The following is a 26,615-nucleotide window of genomic DNA, read 5'->3' on the forward strand; positions in this document are numbered from 1 at the left end:
CCTTTTATTTCTGCCCTTAGAGACTCTATGTTGCCATTAATTGATTTCTCCATTCTAGCCATTGTCTTCACAATTGCTAGCCTGAATTCCATCTCCGACATCTTGGTTATATCTGTATCCATTTGTAAATCTGCAGCATAAGTCATAACCTCTGAGTCTTTTCTATTTTGGGAGCTCCTCCTCCTAGTCATTCTGTTGATGGGTGTTTGAGGGAATGTATAGAGTCCAAATTATTGACCAGGACCCAAGCAGGATGCACCTGTTTTCTTGGGACCTTAGGGTTGCTGGCCTCTTGTTTTCCCAGCCTGCCATGCTATTACTCAGTGGGAGGGACCTGCCGCGCTGTTACTCAGGCAACCCTGTTTGGGCGGAGTTGCCCTGCACCCCTGTGGTGGGGGATGGGCTCAGCGGGAATCAGTTTTGGGGGCTTTTATTCTCTGGCGGCTTTCCCTGGCGGCTTTCCGCGTCTCTTCCGCCAGTCAGAGCAGAAGAGACCGTTTCCAACCCTCTGCCTCAGAGCAGAGAGACCTCAGTCTGTTCTTCAGTGAGCTCTCCAGGCCACACCGTCTCCATTTCTGTCCGTGCTGCTATAAACTGCAGCGGCCTGGGTTGTGCGCCCCTCCGCAGCGCTCCCAGTTCTGCCTCCAGGTCGGGCACGTCTCTGCCCTTTGTGCTTCTAAAACCGCCAGCTGCTCCCAGTGTGTGCGCTTGCGACCCTGGTGCTCCGGTTTTCCGGCCCGGGGGCTGCAGTTCGCAGGCGCAACCCCGCCGCTCCGGGTTTCCACCCCGGATGGTGCCCTGGAGTCCTTTCCCCGCCGCTACTGGTCTGCGAGTCTGTGCCCCATCCCCAGAGTGCGAGGCTGTCGCTCACAGGCAGTGTAGGATCCCCACGGCCAGGCACCCTCCCGCTGCCGATTATCCTCAGATACCTGCCCGCGGAATTACGGCTCCCTGCTTCGTACCTCAAAACCAACCACCTGCGATATTCTGTTTGTAGAGATCCAGATCTTCTTACATCTCAGGCTGGTTTCGTGGGTGCTCAGAGTGGTCTGGTAGATATCCAGCTCAATTCCGGGGACCCGTTGAAATAGGGTCCCCTACTCCTCTGCCATCTTTCCCCCGATCTATTGCTTTCTTTTCTTTTCTAAAAATATATAATATGGCATTTGGATGAAAATCGGTATTATTGAGTGTGAAATTGTCGACCTATGAGTGTATTAATTTAGGTTGAAGGAACTAGTAAAGCCCAGTGATATGAAGAAAACAAATTCTTTTTCCCTAATACCAGGTGAAACACCCGAGGAGGCTGATGCTGAAATGCCCAAAATTTATGAGCCAATTGAATCTTTCGATCACCTAAAGGAGCGCTTGAATATGTTCCTGCAGCTGTATAATGAGAGCATCCGTGGCACTGGCATGGATTTGGTGTTCTTCGAGGACTCCATGGTTCACTTAGTCAAGGTCAGTGGCCATACCCTGTGACACCTCCCCAGAGTGATGGACGCTTGGCTTCACACTAGAATTTTTTCCCTCCTCTTTCGTTTTCATCTCCTGGAAGAATATTCAGTTTGAAAATAAACTCAGTGCCATATTCCAATTTAATTTCTAAACTGAATGCAACATGTCACACCTATAGGCTGAAAATCAGCTGAAATATCAGAGCATGGATACTTCAAATGTGTGATATAATTTTATTCAGTGTTGCTATATGGCTTCCAGCTCAGTGTTTTCACCACATAGAATGAATGTGGTTGACATCTGAGTTCAAAGCACAGGCAAAAAGTCTGCTTATTTTTTTGCATTAAGCAAAAGAGAGCAGTAAAAAATAGTGCATAAACTTTGAAGACACTATGCTCAGTGAAAGAAACCAGTCACAAAAGGATAAATACTGTTACGATTCCACTTATTGGAGGTACTTAGTATAGTCAAAATCATAGAGACAGCAAGTAGAATAGTGATTGCCAGGGCCTTGGGGGTAGGGAGAATGCAGAGTGTTTAATGGTACAGAGTTTCATTTTTGCAAGATGAAAAGAGTTTTGGAGATAGTTGTTGGTCGCACAAAAATATAAATGTACTTAATGCCATTGAACTATGTGCTTAATAGTTAAGACGGTAAATTTTATGTTATATATATTTCACCACAGTTAGAAATGATAATTAAAAAAGAATGCATAAACAATTGATTTTGAGCTGGATGAAAATTCTCTTAGAATTAAATCCACCAGGAAAGTACATTTTCCTTTCTACTTTGTCACAGGCGTCATTCCAGTATCTATTCATAGGAGAGTTGACTCTCAAAGGTTGAAAGTAAGATATATTATTTATTCGATAACTTATGTGATCTAATTTCTCTGTTGTGGAAGATAATGCCATTTTAAATATGTTGTTGATATTCTCACTCTGTTGATGTCAGTTACTTTTTCAGACTACATCCTTTTAGTTAGAAAGAGGATAGCTCGAGGCTGTATTCCATTACTTAGGTTAAACCATAAGGAAAAATCTCATAATTATAAATTGTCACCTCTGATAATTACTGAATCTAGAGTTCATCTAGTTGACCCTCCCTTTGAAAGTAGAAGAGGGTGGGGAAGGCTGGAGTATGTCAGGGAGGAGGAGGAAGACAGAGTGGCCATTTTAGGTTGAGTGTCCCCCCACATGAGGGCATATAGCTTGGACATTCTGAATTCTCAGAGTCTGAGACATCTGTACTGAGTTGTGAGCAAAAATGTCCTTCCAAATATAAATAATGATAGCAATTCTGTCATACTTACTGATTAAAAAGAAGAAGAATGAAAGAAAATAAATAATACCAAAGGCAACTTTATAACTAATGTCTTTTGGAGACAAAATCTGGTATGCCTAGGATTTCCTAATGGCTCAGATTGAAGATGAGACTATTTGTGTTAGTCTTATGTTTGAGGTAGTTTTCTAGAACTCTCTCATTTCTATGTTTCATGCACAGACGATGAACGATGACCATTTCTTCACAATGTGGGGACTTGACATTTGAGGCACGTGTGACTTAGCATAGGGTCTTTGACTATTTTCCCTCAATTTCCCTCTCAGCCTCTTGTGTCTGCTTTGGAATTGGCTGAAGAATTTGTGACTGGAGTTTTTGAGCTAAGATATAAGATATAAGCTAGGATATAAGATATCCTAGGCAGACCTTCTCTTCTACTCTCTTGCTTCCTGGGGACAGTACATCCAAACTGTGTTGTGTGGATGTGAACCTTGAAATGTGTGACTTAGTCATAAGACATGATAAAAGTCAAGAGACAGAATTAAGATGAAATTAAGATGAAAACTGCAGCAAAACAAGTTGTGATATGAGACCAGATGTATTTCTTGATTCCCTTCTTCATTAAGATAAAGATTTTCTTTCAAAACACAGAGAGTATCTCTGTGATAGTTCTTTTGCCTCTTTGGTAAATAATCAGACCATGGTGTGTGTGATTTCTCATGGTCTAACCCCTGCATAACACTCTAGCCTGTGGCTTGTGCTCTGCTTAGCATGTAATCCAGAAAAATCAGCTACCCACGATGAAACATACCCTGCTTCCAGAGCATTTCACCCCTATGCCTTCCCAGCAAATGTTGCCTCATGTGGAATTTATTAATGCGTGTGTTTGTTTTCCCTTCTGGGCAATAAGCTCTGTGAGCGTGGGCATCCAATTTATTCACCTCTGTATTCACAGGATGGAGAATAGGCACACTTGAGATACTTGATAAATAGGTTTGGAATTTAACCCAGGGCCCAGTGTGGCCCCAAATTACCCTTTGCTGCCTCATCTCCTGATATTTCTGTACCTAGTACTGAAGTTACCCCTCTATAGGGATACCTCAGGCCTTTTGTTGACTCCGAGACTTCCTGCATCTCATTTCCTCTTTTTTTTTTTTTTTAAAGATTTCATTTATTTATTTGACAGAGAGAGACCCAGCGAGAGAGGGAACACAAGCAGGGGGAGTGGGAGAAGGAGAAGCAGGCTTCCCGTCTAGCAGAGAGCCCGATGCGGGGCTCGATCCCAGGACTCTGGGATCATGACCTGAGCCGAAGGCAGACACTTAACGACTGAGCCACCCAGGTGCCCCTCATTTCCTCTTCTTAAAATGTAGCTCAGCTCCTGACTGGCATGTCCCCTTCTTTGTATGAGGGACTTTAGTTATCTTTCAAGATCCAGATCACACTCCAGCTCCACAACTAAGACTTGCCTCTACCCAGCAGCACTGTTTCCTTCACTAGTTTCCTTCACTACCATTCTTACCTGTTTCTGCATTCGCCATGGAATGTGTATCCCCACATTTCTGTTAATAGGTCTCTCTCCTCTGCTAGCATGTGAGCACCTGTGGGGCAGGATGGGCATTATTAATTTTTAAAATATTTGCTAAAGGGATTGAAAAATGAATATTTCTATCTCACAATCTGTATAGAGTAAGACAAAAGAGTCCCATTTAAAGGTATTACTTGATTGTGTTTTCTCATTTAATTTCTATTTGTAATTAGACTATGAGTTTTTGAGTCTCTTTTAAACCCTTCTGCTTGCTTGTTCACGTCTATGTTCATTTGTAGTATATGGTTTGTTTACCATGTGCTAGAAACTAGGAACAGAAATTTTTTTTTTTTTAATTTATTTGAGACAGAGAGAATGAGAGAGACAGAGAGCACATGAGAGGGGGAAGGGTCAGAGGGAGAAGCAGGCTCCCCGCCGAGCAGGGAGCCCGATGCGGGACTCGATCCTGGGACTCCAGGATCATGACCTGAGCCGAAGGCAGTCGCTTAACCAACTGAGCCACCCAGGCGCCCCGGAAAATTTTAATATAAGACCTAGGCCTAGTTTCAGGAAAAGATGTTGGTGAACCTAATTAATTAACAACTAACAATTATTTAAACCCTTAATATATTCACCAACACCAATGAAAGGAAATGGTTATGACAAAAACTGTATATTTTGAAAAATGTCAACCAAGGAAAGACACCGAAGATTCTAGTGTGGTTTTCGGTAGCTCCTTACCTGCCATATCTGTGCCTCTTGAAGGAATATCAGGGAAATAATATGAATAGACATTGGCAAATCATTCTTGCCAGTACCGTTCCTTCCCTGCCTACAACAACTTTGGAGAGAATCGTGGGCAGGGTGAGTAGGGGCCTGGAAGATGGGTGTGTCCCTCACCTATTCTGAGGGCTCTCAGATCCACAGCAGAGACAAGAAAATGGTCTTCATTTCCCAGGCTCACACTAAATTGGGGGGAATAATCTAAAAGACAAGAGTAGTCCCAACACTTTATTATACCTCAATAGGAAGAAAACAAGAGTAGTCCCAACAGGGGTAAGTATTGCCCCTGCCAGATGAGGTAATCCTGAGAAAGGATGTTTAGCAATACACTGGCAAGATAAGAGCCCAGGTCACCCCAGGAGGCTTCCACCAGCTGCAGAGAAGTGACCCTTCTCAGCCCTGTCTCACTCTCTGTTATTATTCTATAGAAAAGTGGGTATCACAGTAATTCCCCAGGCTCAAACTGCCATTAGGAGGGAAAGAGAAAGAGTTACCATACTCCATGGAGTATGGAGAAGAAAGCATCAAGGAGAATCGTACACTGAATCCCCTCTAGGTGGGTGTTGGAAGCCAGGTGGTAGAAGCAGTTCATCAATAACAATAAAGCTAAAGAAACATGGACTTCTACCACAAGGGGGACTTGAATTAGTCTGGGACTACTGACTGGCCCACCCATATTTACTTCTTGGTCGATTCCTTAGGTCTCACTGACTGTGCCAAATAATAGGAGGGTGTTTATGTTTGTTTTCTTCCTTCTGCTCCTCTTCCTCCTCCTCTTCTTTTTAAAAATTCCATCACCTGTACCACATTTTGGGAATTTCCTTCCCTTCGATTTAAACTCTGTCATTTTTCAAATGTAGAGGATATTCTAATCAACTGTGTGTTCTGTATTCCAAGGATACACATTGTCTTGAAATTTCATTCTCTTTCCTGTCCCACTGCATTAGGTTGGGAGACTAAAAGGAAACCTCCGCATCCCCTCTATTTCTCTCCTTTAAAACCCAGAGCAGGCCATAGGGGTAGTTTGGGTTGACATTTCGGTACTGGTCTCTTCAAGTTTCCCCAAAGCACCCCCCAACACACACCCTCTTCAAACATCATTCTCTTTCAGAAATACCCTCCTTCGTCCAGCCAGTGTATCTCTCCGTGCTGATCCTGAGACACTTACGTCTTCCCAAATGCTTACAGTGCATAAATAGGAAAAAATGGAATATTTTCACATTGGACAATGATATGTGCCTTTTCTCTTCCATATTCTAGATCTCACGTGTCATTGGCACACCCCGGGGAAATGCCCTCCTGGTTGGAGTGGGGGGATCAGGAAAACAGAGCCTGACAAGGTTGGCTTCGTTCATTGCTGGCTATTCTTCCTTCCAGATCACTCTGACAAGGTAACACGCTTTCGCTTTAATTAACCTGAAATGGATTTTGATAGCAGGTTTTCAGAGGCCATTTGAACTAATGCATTTATATTATACATAAGGAATCAATCATTTCCTTCCTAAATGTAGACTTATCATCGTCCCCTTTCAACCTTTATTATAGATCAGGAAGTTTTCACATTAATAATTTGCTTTTGAAGTATTTCAGCCTCTTATAATAATGAATAGCTGCCTCCCTGTTTTTATGTTATGCATGCCATGTATATTCTATGTATTCCTCTTGGTGTATTTCAGAAGAAATTTATCCCTACTACATGTTAGTTCAGATTTCAAGAATGTTAATAAACTAGTAAAGTAGATGAAAACTTTATATTGATTAACTCATACGTTTAGAAATATTTATGGAACACTGGCTATGTGTCAGGCACTGGCTAGGTGCTGGGGAGTTCACGCTGAGCAAGGTAAACCTGGCTTGTGTCATCACAGAGCTTCTAATAGTCAAGGGGGTCAGACAGTGGAGCAACTCATTCAGGAAGGTGTCATACATAGGTGCTGTCTGCTGGAAGAAAATAAATGAAGACCAACCAGCTCCTGTTGTAACATGAGGGAGGGACTCCTAACCTAGTCTGGGGGATGGTCAGAAAAGGCTTCCTGGAGGAAAAGATGTTTAAACTGAGACCTGAGTACAAATAGGAATTATCTCAGAAAAGAGGTGAGGTGAAGAGTGTTCCAGGCAAAAGGGTCAGTACCTGTGAAGTCACACTGAGGCCTGGAAGAAGTTCAATATGGCGGGCTGTGCAGTGTGAGATAGCAAGTGGGAAAGGAATAGAAATGGAGGTCTTTGAAGGTATGATAAGGAATTTGGACTTTATCCTAAAGCAACAGGAGACCATTAATGAATTACTGCTAGGGAGGGCCTGTGGGTTTGTATGTACAGAAAACGGATGGAAGGAGCTCAATGGAAATAGTTATAAGGCTGTCTCAGGGATCTAGGCAAGAGATGATGGGTCAGGAGTGGGAGCAGTGAGAATGGAGAAAAAAGGACAGACTCAGGATCACTGGAAAGTTGAACTTTTGGACTTGGTCCATCCTAGTTCTGGCTTGGGAAGCTGCCCGCCTGAAGCATGTACTCATCAAGGTAGGGAACCCTGGGAGGGTCGTCCTTGGTCATATATGTGTAGTGAGGGTGGAACTAGGAAGTGAAGAGTCAGCATGGAGAGATACGCAGGGGTGATTCAGAGGGGCTGAACAGAATTTCAGGATTAACCAAGATGAGAGGTAAGAGGCCAATTTGGGAACTTTAGTTGGGCTGAGAATTATTAGAGGTTAACTTGTAGGTGTGGGAGAAGGAAGTCTTGCCTGTTGGCCATGCTCTAGAGCTTTGGCTTGGCCCAGTTGGGCAAAGCATCCCTCCATCTCTTCCTGATGGAGGCCCATAGATACCTGCTAGGACAGCGATTGAAAATTATTAAATCTGGGTTTAAGATCCAGGTATTCGAGTTGTTGTCAGGCTTTTCATTTGGTCCGAATTATAGGCTTTTGCTTGGAGAGTAAATCCAAAAGGTTGCTGTTTGTTTTTCAAGTACTAGGACAGAGAGAAATAATTACCTTGTGTATAATTCTTCTAGTTTGTGGATAGCAGTCGAGTTAGGTAAAAGATAACCTATACAGGAAAGAGACTGGACTCTGAGATTTTTGTTCCTAATATTTTTATAAAGCCTTATAATTTTCAAAGCACTTTTATATGCATAGGCTAGTTTGGTCTTCAAAGCAACTTTATCAGTTAGCGGGGCATATAATAATATTAGCCTATCTTACAGCTGAGACTATCACTTGTCTGAAATCCCAGATTTGCCTGGGAATTGACCACAGTATTTCTGGTTCCTGGTCTGGCTTGACTTTCACTCTACCATACTGCCTCAGGAAAAATGTCTTGCAGCTCCTCTCTCTGTGATCAGTTAGTTCCTCCATATGTCATAGTGGGAATGCTCCATTATGATGAAAAGGAAGGCCAAAGCCTTTGCCTTCTCACACCTTCAAGAGACCATCTTACTGCCCAAGCCTCTGCATAGCTATGTGGCCAAGATTCAGCAAGCAAGAGCCTCACATTTGGGAAGCACAGCCATGTGTTAGAGGGCTCAGGCCATTATTTGAGGCAGTGGGCCCTTGATCCAGGGGACTGGGCTGAAAGTTTTCCCAAGTCAGGAGAAGCTTTCTCTCTCTTTCCCTCTCCAGTGGAGGACTGCGTGTTTGAAATTCTTTTCTAATCTCTCAGATCGCACTTCTGCAGACATTTTCTTAAAATATTGATGTATCGTGGTGGGATTTCTGGTTCTAGGATTTAGGTTTTAGATGACCAAAAAGCACAGAACATAGAGTTAAATAGTAGCTTTAAAAAAAATCAGAAGGCCATTTGCTCTTGTGGTCTGAACTCTGAGTTTATTTAATAACATAAAATTCAAATGATAATTTAGTAAATCTGAATCTCCAGGATTGGAATATCTTTATTTTTACTTTTGGAGGTATTGGGCTACTCTGTTTTGGGACATCTCTAATATTTCATGACTGCAGGCTGATTTCCACTAAAGGATTGCTTTTGTCAGTGAAAGAAGATTTAGGGTGGGATATTTCATGTTTTCAGCTGTTCTATTACAGTAGACTGATTGCTCAGAAGACTCTTTTACAGGGGACCCAAAGATGCAATGAAATAATTGTGTTGGGGGATGAGAGGGCACCATTTTTTTTAAGATTTCATTTCATTTTATTTTATTTTACTTTTTTAAAAAATTTTATTTTTAAGTAACCTCTATACCCAATGTGGGGCTCGAACTTACAACCCTGAAATCTGGAGTCATATGCACTTCTGACTGAGCCAGCCAGGCGTCCCAAGAGGGCACCATTTGAATTAGGGCATTTTCCTCAGCCTACATAATTAAAGCTTGAAATGATTTAATTTCGATTAATTTATGAGGTATCTTCTAAAATACCAATTGCAGGGACGCCTGGGTGGCTCAGTCATAAAGCGTCTGCCTTCAGCTCAGGTCATAATCCCAGGTCCTGGGATCGAGTCCCGCATTGGGCTCCCTGCTGAGCAGGGTGCCTGCTTCTGCCTGCCGCTCTCCCTGCTTGTGCTCATGCTCTGACAAATAAAAAAAAAATCTTAAAAAAAAATACCAATTACTGATGGGTGCGTAATAAGCATTCCAATTTGACTTTTGTATTAGCCTTACCACCAAATATTTTCAAAATGAAGCATACCCATTTAGATGACATTTAGTTGTGGTAAAAATGATATTTTGGTTTCAGGTTGACTTTTCACTCTAGATTTTTATTTTGTGTGTAAAAAATTAATTATAATAGTTAATGAAATACGGAGTTTAAAAACCAGTTTCATATTTGCAGGTAAATATAATGTTACTTGACTTGATGTTAACTAGACTTATTGTGGTGATCATTTTGCAATATATACAAGTATGGAAATATGTTGTGTACCTGAAACTAAGATAATGTTATATGTCAGTTATGCCTCAATGGAAAAAATAGCTCTTAACTTTCATGAGTGGTGAAGTACTCAAAATTTTACCAAGATGTGCCTCTATTATTCTCAAAGGAATAGCTATTAGAAAATGAAAGAAATTTTTTAAAAATCAGTTTCATCTTTATAAGGAAATATAATGAACCAGTAACATTCACATACAATAAAATTCTTTTTTTTTTTTTAAAGATTTTATTCATTTATTTGACAGAGAGAGACAGCGAGAGAGGGAACACAAGCAGGGGGAGTGGGAGAGGGAGAAGCAGACTCCCCACTGAGCAGGGAGCCCCATGCGGGGCTCGATCCCAGGATCCTGGGACCATGACCTGAGTCGAAGGCAGATGCTTAACTTTTGAGCCACCCAGGCGCCCTACAGTAAAATTCTTATCTGATGAAACAACATCAGTATTTCTTTTGATTAACCAAATGGCATAAAGCATTGTTATAAGGATCTTTCCTTCCCATCAGAATAGTTTAGCTAATGACACAATGACAATATCGCTTTAGATCCTACAACACATCAAATCTGGTGGAAGACTTGAAGATTTTGTATAGAACGGCGGGGCAGCAAGGCAAAGGAATCACTTTTATCTTTACAGACAAGGAGATTAAGGATGAGTCATTTTTGGAATATATGAACAATGTTTTATCATCGGGTGAGGTAGGAGCTCATTTATCTTCATGCATTTTGACTCTTCAGATGCCCTCCAACTTTAGAGCTCTTTCCTTCCATTAGAGTTTTTGAGTGAGTGCTGTTATTGGGGATTAGGAAATCAGTAGGAAGAATTGCTTTTTCTGTTGGGTTTTAGAGAACAAAACAGCTGATTGGATTTTTGATATGTCCATTTACCCCTTTAAAGAGCTATGACTTTGCAGTTAATAATAGAATCATTTGTGTATTTAAAATATGGGGTATCTTATCTTGAGGACTTTGGTTAATTTTTTTAAAAAAGGGTGTGCAAAAGCTTGTTATTTTGTTGTAGTCCCAATAGTTTATTTTTGCTTTTGTCTCCCTTGCCTGAGAAGACACACCTAGAAAAAATGTTTCTACGGCTGATGTCAGAGAAATTACTGCCTGTGTTTCTTCTAGGAGTTTTATGGTTTCAGGTCTTACATTTAGGTCTTTAATCCATATTTAGTTTATTTTTGGGTATGGAATGAGAGAGTGGTCCATTTTCATTCTTTTGCATGTAGCTGTCCAGTTTTCCCAGCACCATTTATTGAAGAGTTGGTCTTTTCCCTATTATATGCTCTCAATTCCTTTGTCATAGATTATTTGAACATGTAAGTGTGGGTTTATTTCTGTGCTTTCTCTTCTGTTCCATTGATCTGTAGGTCTGTTTTTGTGTCAGTACCATACTGTTTTGTTTATTATAGCTCTGTAGTATATCTTGAAATACGGGGTTGTGATATGTCCAGGTTTGTTCTTCTTTTTCAAGATTGCCTTGGTTATTTGGGGTCTTTTGTGGTTCCATACACATTTTAGGATTGTTTGTTCTAGTTCTGTGAAGAATACTGTTGGTATTTGGGTAGGGATTGCATTGAATCTCTACACCACTTTGGGAAGGATGGACATTTTAACAATATTAAATCTTTTAACCTATGAGTGTGGAATATCTTTCCATTTGTTTGTGTCATGAAGACTTTGGTTAATTTTCTAAAGGTGAGTTTAAGAACACAAATGGAGGAAAGATATCATATGTATTGAGCTATGTATTTTGATCTCTTTTCACGTGTCTGTACTGAATTTGAATGTCTGCTCTTCTTTTGAAGGTCTCCAACCTGTTTGCTTGTGATGAAATTGATGAAATTAATAGTGATCTCCTATCTGTCATGAAGAAAGAATACCCCAGGCGCCCTCCTACCAATGAGAACCTGCATGACTACTTCATGAGTCGGGTCCGACAGAACCTTCACATTGTCCTCTGCTTTTCACCTGTTGGGGAGAAATTTCGAAATCGAGCATTGAAGTTCCCTGCCCTTATTTCAGGATGTACTATTGACTGGTTCAGCCGATGGCCTAAGGATGCCTTAGTTGCTGGTTAGTGTGGTGGAAACTTTGGTCACAGTTTTTGGTTAACAGTGTGTGTGTGTGTGTGTGTGTGTGTGTGTGTGTGTGTTTACATTCTGTGCTCTTTGCTGTCTCTGTCCTGGATTGAGCCTGAAGTCACTTTGTCTAATATTTGAGGATTTTTGCAAGATGGTGCTCTTTCACCAAAGGTGCAAAAATTAGGTAGCTAATTTTCCCCAGAGTGTGGTTATCAGACACTCATCTTCAATCTTGTACTCCCTTGGGTTGATTTCTAGTAACTCTAGTCTTTTCAGGGATACTGGAAGGCTTTGTCTCAGTTGGATACCCAGACGTCTTCCAAGATGTCCCAGGAAGGCACGGAGGTTTTAACTACTTTGGTAGTATTTGTGTTCAACCTCAGAGTAGCTAAAGCTGAACGTCTCTTGGACGTTCTGTTCTTGTGGCTACAGTGCTGGACATCAAAGAAGAAGACCTTACCTGGCAATGCTCTGCTGGCTCCTGTCCTTGGAGACGGATGTTAGAGTGTTCTGTGACTTGGGTCCTTGGCTGCTTCCAGTTCTGTCCACGATCATCCGTCCTGCGGAACATGAATGTCTCTCTCGCTCTAAATGAAACTGAACATGGACGTGGTAGAGGAGACGTTAGAGATCATTTAGTTTATGGTTTTTCAGCTTTTGGTGAGAAATTACTTGTGGGTATTTTAGATGGTAGGGATGTTTAGGTGTCACCCCTGACCAGACCCTCAGGGAGTGCTTGGATTCATGGCAGTGGTTTTCAAACTTTTTGTCTGATTATATTTTAATAATTAAGAAGAGTCCCATTTCTCAGTAAAACCTTGCAGGTGGTCCTAATAGATAAAACAGCGAAAAGTGGAGGTGAGGGGGGGTTCTAGAGCCTGTCCTCTCATCCCACATCTGTGCCATGTCCACATCTGGCTCTCCAGTTCTGTGGAACCCACCGTGAGAACAACCGATTAGCCCATCTCCTGACCTTTATAGATGGAGAATTGGGGAGAGTGAAACTGAGGGAATTGTCAGAGATGTAAGAAGCCATTAGGATCAGTACTGGGGCCAGAACCCACATTTATTATGTATATGTATTTATTCTTATCTACCAGAGACATTCTGTTCTCTACATAGTGCTGTTGACAATAATGGTCTTCCAATCTGTGGCTTTTAAACACAGAATATTTAAACGTATTTGAAATACACATGTACAGTTTCTCTTTTGTCTTATAAAGTTTGAGAAAAGGTCAATGTTTTACAGTTTTAAGTCCTATTAAAATGTGAATACAACTAAGGGTTAAACTTCAAAATTCCTTGAAGTAGGATTTAAATGCAGAGCACTATGACAGAATTTCAGAGCTATATTAAAGTTAACTATGAAATATGATAATTAGTGTGGAAGGACTTTGTGGAGTATCATGTAAGGCATTATGATGAACAATAAAATAACAATTTCAGGTGACAAACATTGTAATATACCATAATTAAGATGATTTAATTTAAATACAGAGCCCTGCGAGGTCTCTATTTCAGTCATCTCTTCTATTACAAGACAAAGGTCTTATTGATCTTTCCTTTGTTAATTTCTCACAAATCCACCCCTTTCTTTTAAATCTCATTGTATCATCCCAAGCCAGGATTACATAGAGGTCAGGGAAACTTTCATTTCTTTGTCCTTGTTTCCTAGCAAGTGTCCTGACTTTCATGGTTGCATCTCCCTGTTTGTTTATTGAGAACGTATTTTTTGAGCTCCATGCTATTTCTGGAGCCAGGCATAGGGCAGGGTAAGGTGGACTTCTTTCTTCACTCCAATCTTCTTCCCAGGCAAGCTCATCCTCAGCCTCCTGGGTGATAGGCTCTATCAGCTTCTCTTTGCAGTTTAGCCTGTCCTTTGGCTTGAAATCTGTGCACTCAGCTGGCTGCTTGTTTGATACATTCTCATGGGGGTTTCACAGACTGCTACTCCAAGTGGCTGATACTGACCTTCCTCTCCTCTGGTCCTTCTCCCAGGAAGTCCTGCCATCATCCTTTGAACTGTACAGAGAGCTTTGTCTGGAACATTTGGGCCTCCTTCAGCTCTCAAGTCTGCTCGATCTCCAAGTCTCGTTGACCCTATCTTTTAAATATTGGGGGACTGTCTCCAGTTCTTTCCCTCTCATAGACAGACATCCTAGGCCAAGCTGTCATTGTTGCTCACCTGGAAAACCCAAATAGCTTTCTGATGACCTCTCCTCCTGATTCAGCCGTCTGCCATCCATCTCACATTGCCGAAACAAGAATGATGAAAACACAAACCCAACCACACTGCTTTCTACTTAGAACCTTCTATGACCTCCCCTTGCTCCTGGGAAGAAGGCCATGGTCTCTAGCCTGGTCTTCTAGGATGGGAAGAGTGGCCCTGCCCACCTCCCCAGCTTCCCCTCAGGTTGCTTTTTTCCCCCTGCTCTGTTATTCCTGATCCTTGAACAGGCTGTTTTTTCTTCCCATGCGACGCCCTCTTCCTCCATCTGACTGGCACCCTCCTCCATTGTTTGGATGATGCTCCTCAGGGGAGCCATCCCATTTCCCTTTCTCCCCACGGAGCCTGTTCCCGTGTTAGCTCTTCCTAGGACTCTGCTCTTCCTTCCTAGGACTAACCACAGTTTGCAGTTTATATACTTAGTTGTGTGTGTATTTGATTAATGCTCATTTGTCCTGCTCGACTAAAAAGTCCATGAGGTCAAGGACTACCTGCCTTTCATTCACAGTCTTGGCAGCTACCAGTGTCTGATGTTTGCAGTGTTGAAGAATGAGTCAGTCTGTCAAAATTCATCTTCCTTCTGTAGTACAGCCGTGACTTACTTCCAGTCTTCTCTAACCAAACACAAACCTTCCCTCTTTTTTTCCCCCAGATATACCACTTTTGTGTTCTGAACCTGCCTTTTTTTTTTTTTTTGAGAGAGAGAGAGAGAGAGAGAGAGAGCATGCAGTGGGGAGGGGCAGAGGGAGAGGGAGAGAGAGTATCTTAAGCAGACTCCACGCCCACTGCAGAGCCTGACCAGGGCTTGATCTTACAACCCTGAGATCATGACCTGAGCTAAAATCAAGAGTTGGATGCTTAACTGACTGAGCCACCCGGGTGCCCCTGAATATACTTTAATCATCCATATCCTCCACACATTGTCCCCCTTAGATCAAGAATATTCTCTGCCATCTCCTTTGTTTATCTACATTCCAAAGCTTAATCACATCACATCCTTTACTCTTTCTTTGTTCACTTAGGAATGTTTAGTTTCCCACCCCCTCCTTTTGGGGACCTCCTATATCTATAGTACATATACTTTATATCATGCACCTCGGTTTTGAAATGTTCTTACACCTTTGATAACCTGTAATCTTTTGTGGTTATATCTCCAGTCTAGTCTGTAAGTGTTTACTGTGCTAGTCATGGTAATGGATAAAATAATTATAAGATATGAGACATAGTTCCTTTATGCAATAAATATAAAATCTATACACCTAACATTAACCTGGAACCTGGCTTATGTTATTTTGAAAGAATACCATCTGTGGGTTTTGGAAATACTTAATATACTTAGGGATTTAAGTGTTATTTATCCTTTTTGGAAAATTAGCAACAAGGTTTCTAGAACCAACCTTATTTGTCTTCAGGATGCTGATTCTAAATTAAATTATTATCTTCAGCCACATCAGTAAGGAAATACACAATTTTGTTTGTGTTAGTATATTTCATTTAGATTATACTGAATATTTCCCAGAAAAGTATTAAATTAATGTATATTTCTATAATTAATTAATATTAATTAATTAATTTATAATTTAAGATAGACTTTAGTTTTGTTCTTAAACCAGCTTATTGAGGTATGAATGATATACAAAACACTGAACATAATTAAAATATACAACTTGACGAATTTTGAAGTAAGTATACACCCATGGGACCATCATCATAATCTATGCCATAAACATATCCATCACCTCCAAAAGTTTCCTCCTGACTTCTTTAATTATTATTGTTATTATTTTGTGATAAGAACACAACATAAGATCTCTCATAGCTAATTTTAAGTTTACAAACAGTATTGTTAGCTATAGGCATCTTGCTGTACAGTAGATTCTGTATAACTGAAACATTGTATTTTTTGACTTTTTGACTGGGAGGAGGGGAAATGTACCCCCTCCCCTTAGTCTTGGCAATCAGAGTTCTACTTTCTGCTTCTATGACTCTGACAATTTCAGATTCCTTGTATAAGTGGTGTCACGTAGTATTTGCCCTTCTGTGTCTAGCTTATTTCACTTAGCATAATGCCCTCCAGGTTCATCCATGTTGCAAATGGCAGGATTTCCATCTTTTTTTTTAGGCTGAATAATATTCCATTGCATGTATATCCATTTATACATCAACAAACATTTAAGTTGTTTCCATGTCTTGGCAACTGTAAATAATGCTGCAGTGAACACGGGAGCACAGATATCTCTTTGATATAGTGGTATTATTTCCTTTGGATATGTGCTTGGAAGTGAGATTGTTGGATCATATGGTAATTCTATTTTTTATTTTATTTTTTTATTTTTATTATTATTTTTTAGATTTTATTTATTTATTTTGAGAGAGAGGGAGAGAGAGAGAGAGAGCACACGAGCAGGGAGAGGGGCAGAGACAGAGGGAGAGGGAGAGAGAATTTCGAGCAGACTCCATGCTGAGCACAGAGCCCCACACAGGGCTTGATCCCACAACTGTGAGATGACTTGAACCAAAATCAGGAGTCAGATGCTTAACCGACTGAGCCACCCAGGGCCCCATCTGTTTGTTTTTTTTTTAATATTTATTTATTTATTTGAGAGAGGGTGGGGAGGAGCAGAGGGAGAGGGAGAGAGAAACTAAAGCTGACTCTGCACTGAGCGTGGAGCCGATGTGGGGTTCCGTCTCATGACCCTGAGATCACAACCTGAGCCAAAACCAAGTAGGATGCTTAACCGACTACACCACCCAGGCACCCCTCTATTTTTAATTTTTTGAGGAACCTCCACACTGTTTTCCATAGCGGCTCCACCAGTTTGCATTCCTACTGATAGTGCACTTGGGCTCCCTTTTCCCCACACCCTTGCCAACACTTGTTATCTTTTGGGTTTTTTTTGTTTGTTTTTGATAACATTCATCCTAACTGGGGTGAGGTGATATCTCACTGTAATTTTGATTTGCATCTCCCTGATGATTGCTGATGTTAAGCACTTTTTCATATACCTGTTGGCCATTTGTATGTCTTTTCTGGAGAAATCTCTTTTCAGTTCCTTTGCCCATTTTAATCAGGTTACTTACATTTTGCTATTGAGTTGTAGGAGTTCTTTATTTTGCATATTAACCCTTTATTAGAAGTATGGTTTGCAAATATTTTCTCCCATTCCATAAGTTACTTATTCATTTGTTAATTGCTTCCTTTGCCATGAAGAAGATTTTTTTAGTTTGATGTCATCCCACTTTGGTTTTGCTTTTGTTGCCTGTGTTTTGGTGTCATACCCAAAAATCATTGCCAAGATCAATGTCAAGGAGTTTACCCATTATGTTTTTTTCTAGGAGTTTTATGGTGTCAGGTCTTACGTTTAGGTCTTTAATCTATTTTGAGTTGATTTTTGTGTATGGTGTAAGACAAGGGTCCAATTTCATTCTTTTGCATGTAGATATCCAGTTTTCCCAGCACCATTTATTAAAGAGCCTATTCTTTCCCCATTGTGTATATTCTTGGCAGCCTTGTTAAAAATCAGTTGACCACATATTATGGGTTTATTTCTCACTTTCTTCTCTTCCATTGGTGTATAGGTCTATTTTTAATGCTAATATTATACTGTTTGATTAGTGTAACCTTGTAAGATATTTTGAAGTCAGGAAAGTGTGATGCCTCCCACTTTGTTCTTGCTCAAAATCGCTTTGGCTATTTGGGATTTTCTGTTGTTCCATATGAATTTTAGGATTGTTTTCTATATTCCTGTAAAAAAATGCCATTGGAATTTTGATAGGGATTGTATTGAACCTGTAGATTGTTTTGGGTAGTATAGACATTTAAAAATAATAATTCTAAATATGAGATGTCTTTCCATATATTTGTGTTTAATTTCTTTCATTAGTATTTTATAGTGTATAAGTCTTTCATCTCCTTTGGTGGAGTCTATTTCTACGTATTTTATTCTTTTTGATGCTACTCTAAATTAGATTGCTTTCTTAATTTCTTTTTTGGGTTATTGTTATTGTATAGAGTATTTTTCTAATTTAAGGATGCTCAGGGGGTGCCCAGGTGGCTCAGTCGGTTAAGAGTCTGCCTTTGGCTCAGGTCATGATCCCAGGCGTCTGGGCTCCCTGCTAAGCACGAGAGTGCTTCTCCCTCTGCCTCTGCCCCTGCCCCACTCCCCCTCACTTGTGCTCTCTCGCTCTCTGTCACAAATAAATAAAAAAAAAATAAATAAAGATGCTTAGAAGGTTAATACAATATTTTATAGTATTTTAATAACTAAAGTGTTTTTGGAAAAAGTGTGAGGTTTTTATATATGTGAATTTAAATTGACTAAGTCTCTTGATGAAGCATTTAAAGAAAAATATGCTTTGTTTAATGTTGTAAAATCCTGTCTTTGCCACCATTTTGTAATCTCCATTTTGGCAAACCTTTGTTTTTAGCTTTATATGGAGTTGTTTTGAATTGTTTCTAAACGTCTTATTATCTTCATTCTGGTGGTCTTGTCTTATATTTCTTTTTCTTTTTTCCCCTCTTCTTTGTCCCTTCCTTGGTTACTTTATTTTAGTTACTTTATTTTCTAAACTGTTTGTCTTTTACTTTTTATTTCCTGAGTTCAGTCAATTCTTTTTGCATTTCTTCTTGATACATTATTTGGTCAGTTTCTTTTTAATTTTGAATTTCTGATTTAAAGCAGTTTCTACTTTTTCAGAGGTTTGTTTAGGGATATTGGCATCAATTTGTAGTGTTGTGTTACAGTTTTAATTTTTTTGTTTGTTTTAGAGACTGAAGGGCAGAGATTTCTATCAGCTGAGGCATTTTGATTCTCCTTTTCTATTTCATTTTTTATTAGGTTTTTTTCTTTTAATTCCAGTATTGTTAAGATGGTAGTCTTGTATTTCTTAATGCTATTCTGTGATTCTAATGTCACTGCTAAATCCATGCACTTCATTTAGATTTCTCCAAGGTAAAGACAATTTTTAATGTTCTTCTAGATTACATTTTAAACATGCCCATTGCTATGAGAATAGGCCATCTTCACTTGAAAATAAAGTCTCAAGCAAAATCAATAGCATATATATATATGGCATATTTTTTTTCAAGGTAGTCCATTTTAATTATGTAAATAAAATGGCCCTCTTTGAAGATTATTACTTGATTTATAATATATAAGATTTTGGTCTTATGAATTAGCCTCCCCTGCTTCTGCATTTGCTCACAACTAGTGATATAGCGTAAATGAGGCAAGTGCACATAATGACCCCTCAGAAAGTAATACCAACCACAATAGTACCCACGGTTTTCCAGAAAAATTAGCACCTTTTGTTTATGAAGCAGAGTAGTCAGTAAATATTTCTGAACCTTGGGTGCAATTAAACATGTTTGCTTAGCATTCTAAAGACTACATAGTTTGGTTCTCTTTGAATTTCTAAATCAAGGTGACATGGACTTTGGAGTCCATCATCCTTGGGTTAGAATTGCACATCTGCTATCTGCAAGTAAATTCTCTAAGCCCTATTATTCTTATCTACAAGAGGTACATATTAAAATTCATCACTTGGAGATGTTGTAAGGATTAACTGATACAGTTTTGTGATTTAGGATTTGCCAAGATTAGACATGCTTGCCCTCTGAATGTATCAGTTAAGATGTGTTTGGCTGTAGAGAACACCAGAGAAGTCGTTGCTCAAACAAGTATTTTTTTTCCCTCCCCCCTTTTCCTGCTACCAAGAAAATGCAGAGCTGTGCAATCCAGGATGATGCCATTGGGGGATCTTACTCCTTCTCTCTTGCTGTCATCCTCAGGGTGTGGCTCTTACTCTTACAGGCACAAGGTAGCTGCTGCATCCCCAAACATCATGTTTGTCGATGCCTTATGAAGTTTGCCTTTTATCTCAGGACAGCGTTCTTCCCCAAGAACTTTTGTCTACATGTCATTGGCCTGAACTGGGTCACCCCTACTTATAAGAGAGTCTGGGGGAATCAAAGGATTTTAGTTGGGCAGATTGTTACCCTGAGCAAAATAGAGATTCTTTTAGTAACAAAGAGAGGGGATGGCTACTGGACAGGCAACCAATGTGCCTTTTTCACTTTGTGACTTTAGTTCTTTTAATCAAAATGAGGTAGAAATCCAAGGACACCAAAATTCAGTGACGGAGCCCAGCATTCTCCTCTCTGTCCCACACATATCTCACCTAATCCCCATCAGGTGATATGAACACACATTACCAAAATATAACCCACACCAACCTCAAGCATTAGTCTGAAGGTGGGCCCCCAAACTGGCATTGCTGCTTTGGTGATTGGATGATGATGACCTTGGAAGGGTTTTCCATGGCCTCTTGCTTGAGTCTTAGCAGTCATGGGTCACCCCATGTCACCCCAAGTGACAGTGATCTGATTCTTTCCATAACCTTTCTTGCACCAGAGATTGGGGTCTTTGGAAAAATATACTTTGAATCCACCCTATTTTTATTCTCTTTGACTTTTTGGAGAGACAAAAAGAATACTTGCTATATAAAGAAAGAAGTCACCATTATTGATACCTTCTGTTCATATAAAAAGGAAAAAAATCATTACATGGTAAATACAAGGGGGTTTTCGGGAAGTGGGAACTTTGCTGAAGATACACCATAATGCCAAGTAAAGCACCTAGTATCATGTGTGGTGCATGGTGAATATTGCAGCTGTTGGACTTAATACCTACAAAAACTTTATCATAAGCAAGGATTGTTCCTATGTTTCCAGTGCCTAGACTTAAACTTCCTGTAATTTAAAATGTTCTTTGTAGAGGTTGCTTAACTCATGAGAAAATATGACTTCTGAGTCTTGATTTATTGCCTTCCAGTGTCTATGGTAAACTGTTTATAACCAAGCTGATATATGGTACCCATTATTTACATAGATGTAAATGCTGCCCCACAATTACTGCTTTAATAAATTAATTTACTGATCAATTACTAATCATTTTTTATAGCTTGGCCAACTCTCACCTGATAGGTTTGTTTACTTGATTCCTTCTCTTTCCTTCCCTTTTTATTGACCATATTTCTATTTGCAACCCTTATGTATATTACTCAATATTCTAAGTACTTTTCAAGCAAATCCAAAGGCAATTTTTTCTAACCTATGTAAAGATGGTATAATAATTTTTAACTGCATCATGCATAACCTTTGTAAATTCTTTAGGGTTGAGACCAAGTTTCATACTAGTCTCTCTGCATGGCCCTATCACAGGGGTGAAAGGGTGGCAGACACCGATGTGTACATGGTAATTGATTAGCTCTGACTTTATGGCCTATTCCTATAATAGGAAATGCTGCCTTAGAATTGGTCCCATGATTGGCGCTGTTGGGAAGATGAAGGTCTCCAACAGGAGGTTTTTACCCAAACATTTTTAAAGGACGCTGTAAATTAGAATTGACTGCAAGTGGCCAGCAGCCACTTTTGGGAACAAGATGGCCCAGGCATAAAAAAACTTAGTGACAAACATTCCACATACCAAATGCAGTCAGAGCTTGGGGGGAATTAAGGGTATGACAGGTTCTGTGCTTAAAAATAAATGGGTTTGTTAAATATGAGTACCAGGTGGGCACTGAATTTTGAGTTATTTGTACCACTTTGACCCTTATGTATAGAACAGCGTAGAATAGGCTGGCTGCTGAGCAGAGCCTGCAGCCGGGCAGAAGAGACTTCTTTGCATAAGTACCAGAAAATAAAGACTGATGAGAGTCTTGAGCTCTGTTATAGTTTTGTACATGAAAGGGAAAATAAAATTGTTGAAGTCGTAGGCCTGGGGCCAAAAATGCCTACAAGTATCTACCTAGCTGGGGCTATAAAAATGGTATGCAGTCCCGAGAAATGTCTAAATGTTTCAAAAATAGCCCGTTAACTTTTAAAATGGCAGTTCACGTTCCTATTTCACACGCTGCCATCTTTATTCTTTCTAGTGTCCGAACACTTCCTGTCCTCCTATGACATTGACTGCAGTTTGGAAACCAAGAAGGAAGTGGTCCAGTGCATGGGCTCCTTCCAGGATGGGGTGGCTGAGAAGTGTGTTGACTATTTCCAGAGATTCCGACGCTCTACTCACGTGACTCCCAAGTCCTACCTCTCCTTTATTCAGGGCTATAAGTGCACGTACAGAGAAAAACATGTGGAAGTGCAAACTCTAGCCAGTAGGTAAGCGTCAAGTGTGAAGTTCAGATATAAGGTTATTTTAAAATGGTGGTTCTTGACTGGGGGCACATTTGTTTCCTAGTGAGCATTTTGCAAGACTAGAAGCATTTTTTTTTGTTACAACTTGGGTGGTAGGGGCTGGGAAGGGGTGCTACTGGTGTCAGATGAGGGGAGGTCAGGGATGCTGCTAAACATCCTACAGTGCACAGGACAGCCCTCCACAGCAAAGAATCATCCAGCCCCAAATGCCAATAGTGCTGAGGCCAAGACACCCCCCTCTCAAGCCTATTCAAAGGATTATTCCATGATTGTTGGAGCTTTATTCTTGCCCAGTAGAATAAAATACTGCCAAGTGTTTATGTGGCCTACCACTTATTATAATACCAAATGTTATAATGGTAGAAATAATTCCTGTCTCCCTCTCTTGTCCTTCTCTTCCCACCCTTTCTGGGTGTCTAGGATAGGAGAGTCTGGGTGATGCTGATGTTCACTGCATGGTGAATACCCTGCTTCAACCTGTTCCAGGTTTCACTGCTCTGCCTGCTTTTTTCTGATCATTTCTAGCTTCTGCCTACATATAGCCAGAACCAGCAGGGCTGTTCCATAAGGGACCCTGGGTAGGAGATTGGACTGACTGATTCTGAGAGCTCTGGTCTTTGAGGTCTCATTATCTCAGGTCCAGACAGTGAGTGGTTCCTTCACAGGGTTGTTCTGATGACTTCAGATTTGTTTCTTTCCTTGATCCCAAACCTTTCTTCTTTTAATTTAATTAGTCTTTTTTTTTTTTTAAACAGAAATTATTTATTTTTCTTCTTCTGAGTTAGGGCTTCAAGCATTTGAAGTCTATTGTCATTTAATTAAACTTCATTAAGCATGTATTCTGCATGATACAGCTTCTAGACCCATCATCATTCTTCATGTTATGCAGGGCTATAATGAGTTCATGCTCCCACATGCAGTCTATGAAAAACATACACCTGTGTTCAGTCTGGTATCAACCCTGGGTGCATATTCTTTTTGTCAAGCCCTCTTGGATATGCTATTTGCTCATACACTCATTCTTCAAATATGACCACTACTATCCATGTTAATGGATCAGTGCTTGGAAAATGTGGCCAAATACCACACATTTTAACATGGCTTGCTTGGATGTTCAATCCTAGAATGAATACTGGATTGGAGAAGCTAAAAGAAGCCTCAGAGTCTGTTGCAGCCCTGAGCAAAGAACTGGAAGCGAAAGAAAAGGAGCTCCAAGTGGCCAATGATAAAGCCGACATGGTGTGTGGGCACTCATGCATATACTATTTGTGTTTTACATTCCTGGTAATAAATGTTAATGATCTATGCGTCTTCACTACATTGTAACCATGAAAGGATACATTATTTCCAATAGAATACAGTACTCTTAATTTTCCTGTGAAATACCCTAGAAGTGGACACAATCAACAGATCAACGGAAAATGTGCATTTTCAGCTTGACAGCGTATGTTTGACGAGATGTTTTTTTGTTTTATATTGAATTAGGTCTTAAAAGAAGTGACAATGAAAGCACAGGCCGCCGAGAAGGTCAAAGCTGAGGTACAGAAGGTGAAGGACAAAGCCCAAGCCATCGTGGACGGCATCTCTAAAGATAAAGCCATTGCCGAAGAGAAACTGGAAGCAGCAAAACCAGCTTTAGAAGAAGCAGAAGCAGCCCTGAAGGTAAATCTGTGCAATGTGGCAGATGTCATGCTTAGTGCCTAGGATGATGGGCAAGGATGAAGAAAAGATGAGTAACAGCAAGGAAATGCTCTACTCCTTCAGAGCAAAGGGCTCCTCACTGGAAAAATCTCAAGTAATATTTTCTGCAGGGAGATGTTATTAGCTCTTCAGAGATTTTGCACTAGCTGCTTCCCATTTCATTTTCTTCCCTCACGAATAATGGGCAGTGTTGTATGTTGATGGTCAGGAGTCCTGGGTTCTCGTTCCCACTCTGTCACCAGCAAGCCTACATGACATCGGGAATGCCACATAAAATTTCTAAGATAACATTTCCCTACTCATTCATTGAGGACACCGGAGCAGGTCTGTAAGATACAATGTGCTCGGAGTTTATCTATGAATTATCCAAATACAGAACTGCTGATCTGATGGAGCTCGTGAATGGCGGGTTTTGAGCGGCCTCTGACAATTATTCAATGCAGTTGTGTGGCAAGAATGGAAGGTTGGATTGTGAGAAAATATGTTGAGTTTAGTGCAATGGGCCACACCTTAAAGGGCTGGTCGAGTGTTGAAGATTCAATGTAAGATTTCTTTGGACTCAGTTTAAGACTGCTTTTACTTCACTCTTAATCCTCTACGGCCCTATGTTTTTTATTATTCCTGGCCTAGGGAACAGCTGGAGAAATGAAACCCTGCTGATCTGTCCACAGCTAATTCAGGTTCCAGAACCTCAACTGAGCATGCCTCATTACTTGATAATGCAATTTTCTTTCTTTCTTTCTTTTTTTTTTTAAAGATTTTATTTATTTGACAGAGAGAGACACAGCCAGAGAGAGAAACAAGCAGGGGGAATGGGGGAGGGAGAATCAGGCTTCCCGCTGAGCGGGGAGCCCAATGCGGGGCTGGACCCTGGGATCATGACCTGAGCCGAAGACAGACGCTTAATGACTGAGCCACCCAGGCACCCCTTGATAATGCAATTTTCTTTAACCCCTTCCTGATCTCACTGCCTGAAACACTTCTCAATCTTTCTGATCCAAGTTGAGTCTTTAAATTTCCTGAGCAATATGCAAATATGAATTTCTACTCTTTTGAGACAACAAAGAGATTGCCTTCTCCTGGATCTCTCCAACTTTCCACACTACTCTTACTGGGATACGTCTTTACTTATTGTTCCTCTGTTCCTTCTTGCACTGACTAAACTGTGCTTCTTCATCCCCGAAGCTCTGCTGGGTCTTCAGTCTCTCAGGTTGGTGGGTTCCTCATCTCCCCCTGCCCCTTTTTTTAAAACCAACTTATTGGCATATGATTGACATGTAAAAAGCTGAACGTGTATAATGTATACCCCTCGGAGAGTTTGGGAATAAGTGTATACCTGTGAAACTATCCCCACCTTCAAATCCATTGACCTGTCCATTACCTCCCAAAGCTTCCCCCTGCTCCCTTTAATATTATTGTTGTTGTTGTTTTATGTGCTAAAAACATTTAACGTAATATCTAAAATCTACCCTCTTGACAAATTTGAAGTATATAATACAGTATTAAATAGACCAGAATTTATTTATTTTGCATAACTGAGAATTTGTACCCTTTGACCATCAGCTCCCCATTTCCTCCTCCTGCTAGGCCCTGACAATCGCCATTCTACTCTCTGCTTCTATGAATCTTGACTGTTTTAGATTCCATATAAATGGGATCATACAGTATTTGTTTTTCTGTATTTAGTTTATTTTACTTGGCAAAATGGCCCCTAGGTCCATCCTTGTTGTCTCAAATGGCAGGGTTTCCTTTTTTTTTTTTTTTTTAAGACTGAATAATATTCCATTGTACACAGGCAGTCACACACACACACACACTCATGGATGCACACACACATGCATACTGTATATATATATCTCTCACATTTCTTTATCCACTCATCCATCGGTGGATACTTAGGTTGCCTCTATATTTTGGCTATTGTAAATAATGCTGCAGTGAACATGGGAGTGCAGATATCTCTTCAAGATTCTGACCCCCACTCACCCTCTTTTTTGGGGCATCTTGGCTTTAGACTGAGAGTCTCTGATCAGCAGAGAGAATATATTGATAGTGTAAAGAAACTTCCAAACCCAATGGCATCATAGAAATAGGGCATATGGCATCTTAGATCATGCTTAAAGGTATACATTTTCCCAGGATTTAAAAGACTTGTCATCCTTTTGATATTATATTTTCCTTTATCCTCCTAATTTCATGTTCTCTACCACTGAGATATTCTGCATTATATAATTAATTATCAATGCTGAAATGGGTGGAAACAGGGGTGACATGATGGTGTGTCTTGGAGAGATTTTCAAAAATTTCCTTCATTGGTTCTGCCTCCATTTTATTGCTTCTTTGTGAACTTTTGAAATCTTAAAATACGGTACTACCAATATATTCTAAGAAGTTCCAGATCCACTCAAACTAACTTTTTGGCATCAGGCTACATAAATCTGTACAACAAATAAGATAATAGCAAAGA

General features: G+C 40.3%; 1 protein-coding gene across 1 annotated transcript in view; it reads left to right on the forward strand.

Moving 5' to 3' along the window:
* DNAH5 (dynein axonemal heavy chain 5) overlaps window positions 1-26,615 on the forward strand; it is a 211,461-nt gene that overhangs the window by 122,043 nt on the left and 62,803 nt on the right. The window contains exons 52-58 of the mRNA XM_044916686.1: window positions 1,289-1,461; window positions 6,312-6,442; window positions 10,476-10,629; window positions 11,742-12,009; window positions 22,180-22,411; window positions 23,572-23,686; window positions 23,933-24,109. Of these exons, the coding sequence (XP_044772621.1) occupies window positions 1,289-1,461; window positions 6,312-6,442; window positions 10,476-10,629; window positions 11,742-12,009; window positions 22,180-22,411; window positions 23,572-23,686; window positions 23,933-24,109 (1,250 nt within the window). The remainder of the gene's footprint in view (window positions 1-1,288; window positions 1,462-6,311; window positions 6,443-10,475; window positions 10,630-11,741; window positions 12,010-22,179; window positions 22,412-23,571; window positions 23,687-23,932; window positions 24,110-26,615) is intronic.

This window comes from Neomonachus schauinslandi, chromosome 7, assembly GCF_002201575.2.
Source record: "Neomonachus schauinslandi chromosome 7, ASM220157v2, whole genome shotgun sequence".
NCBI lineage: Eukaryota > Metazoa > Chordata > Mammalia > Carnivora > Phocidae > Neomonachus > Neomonachus schauinslandi.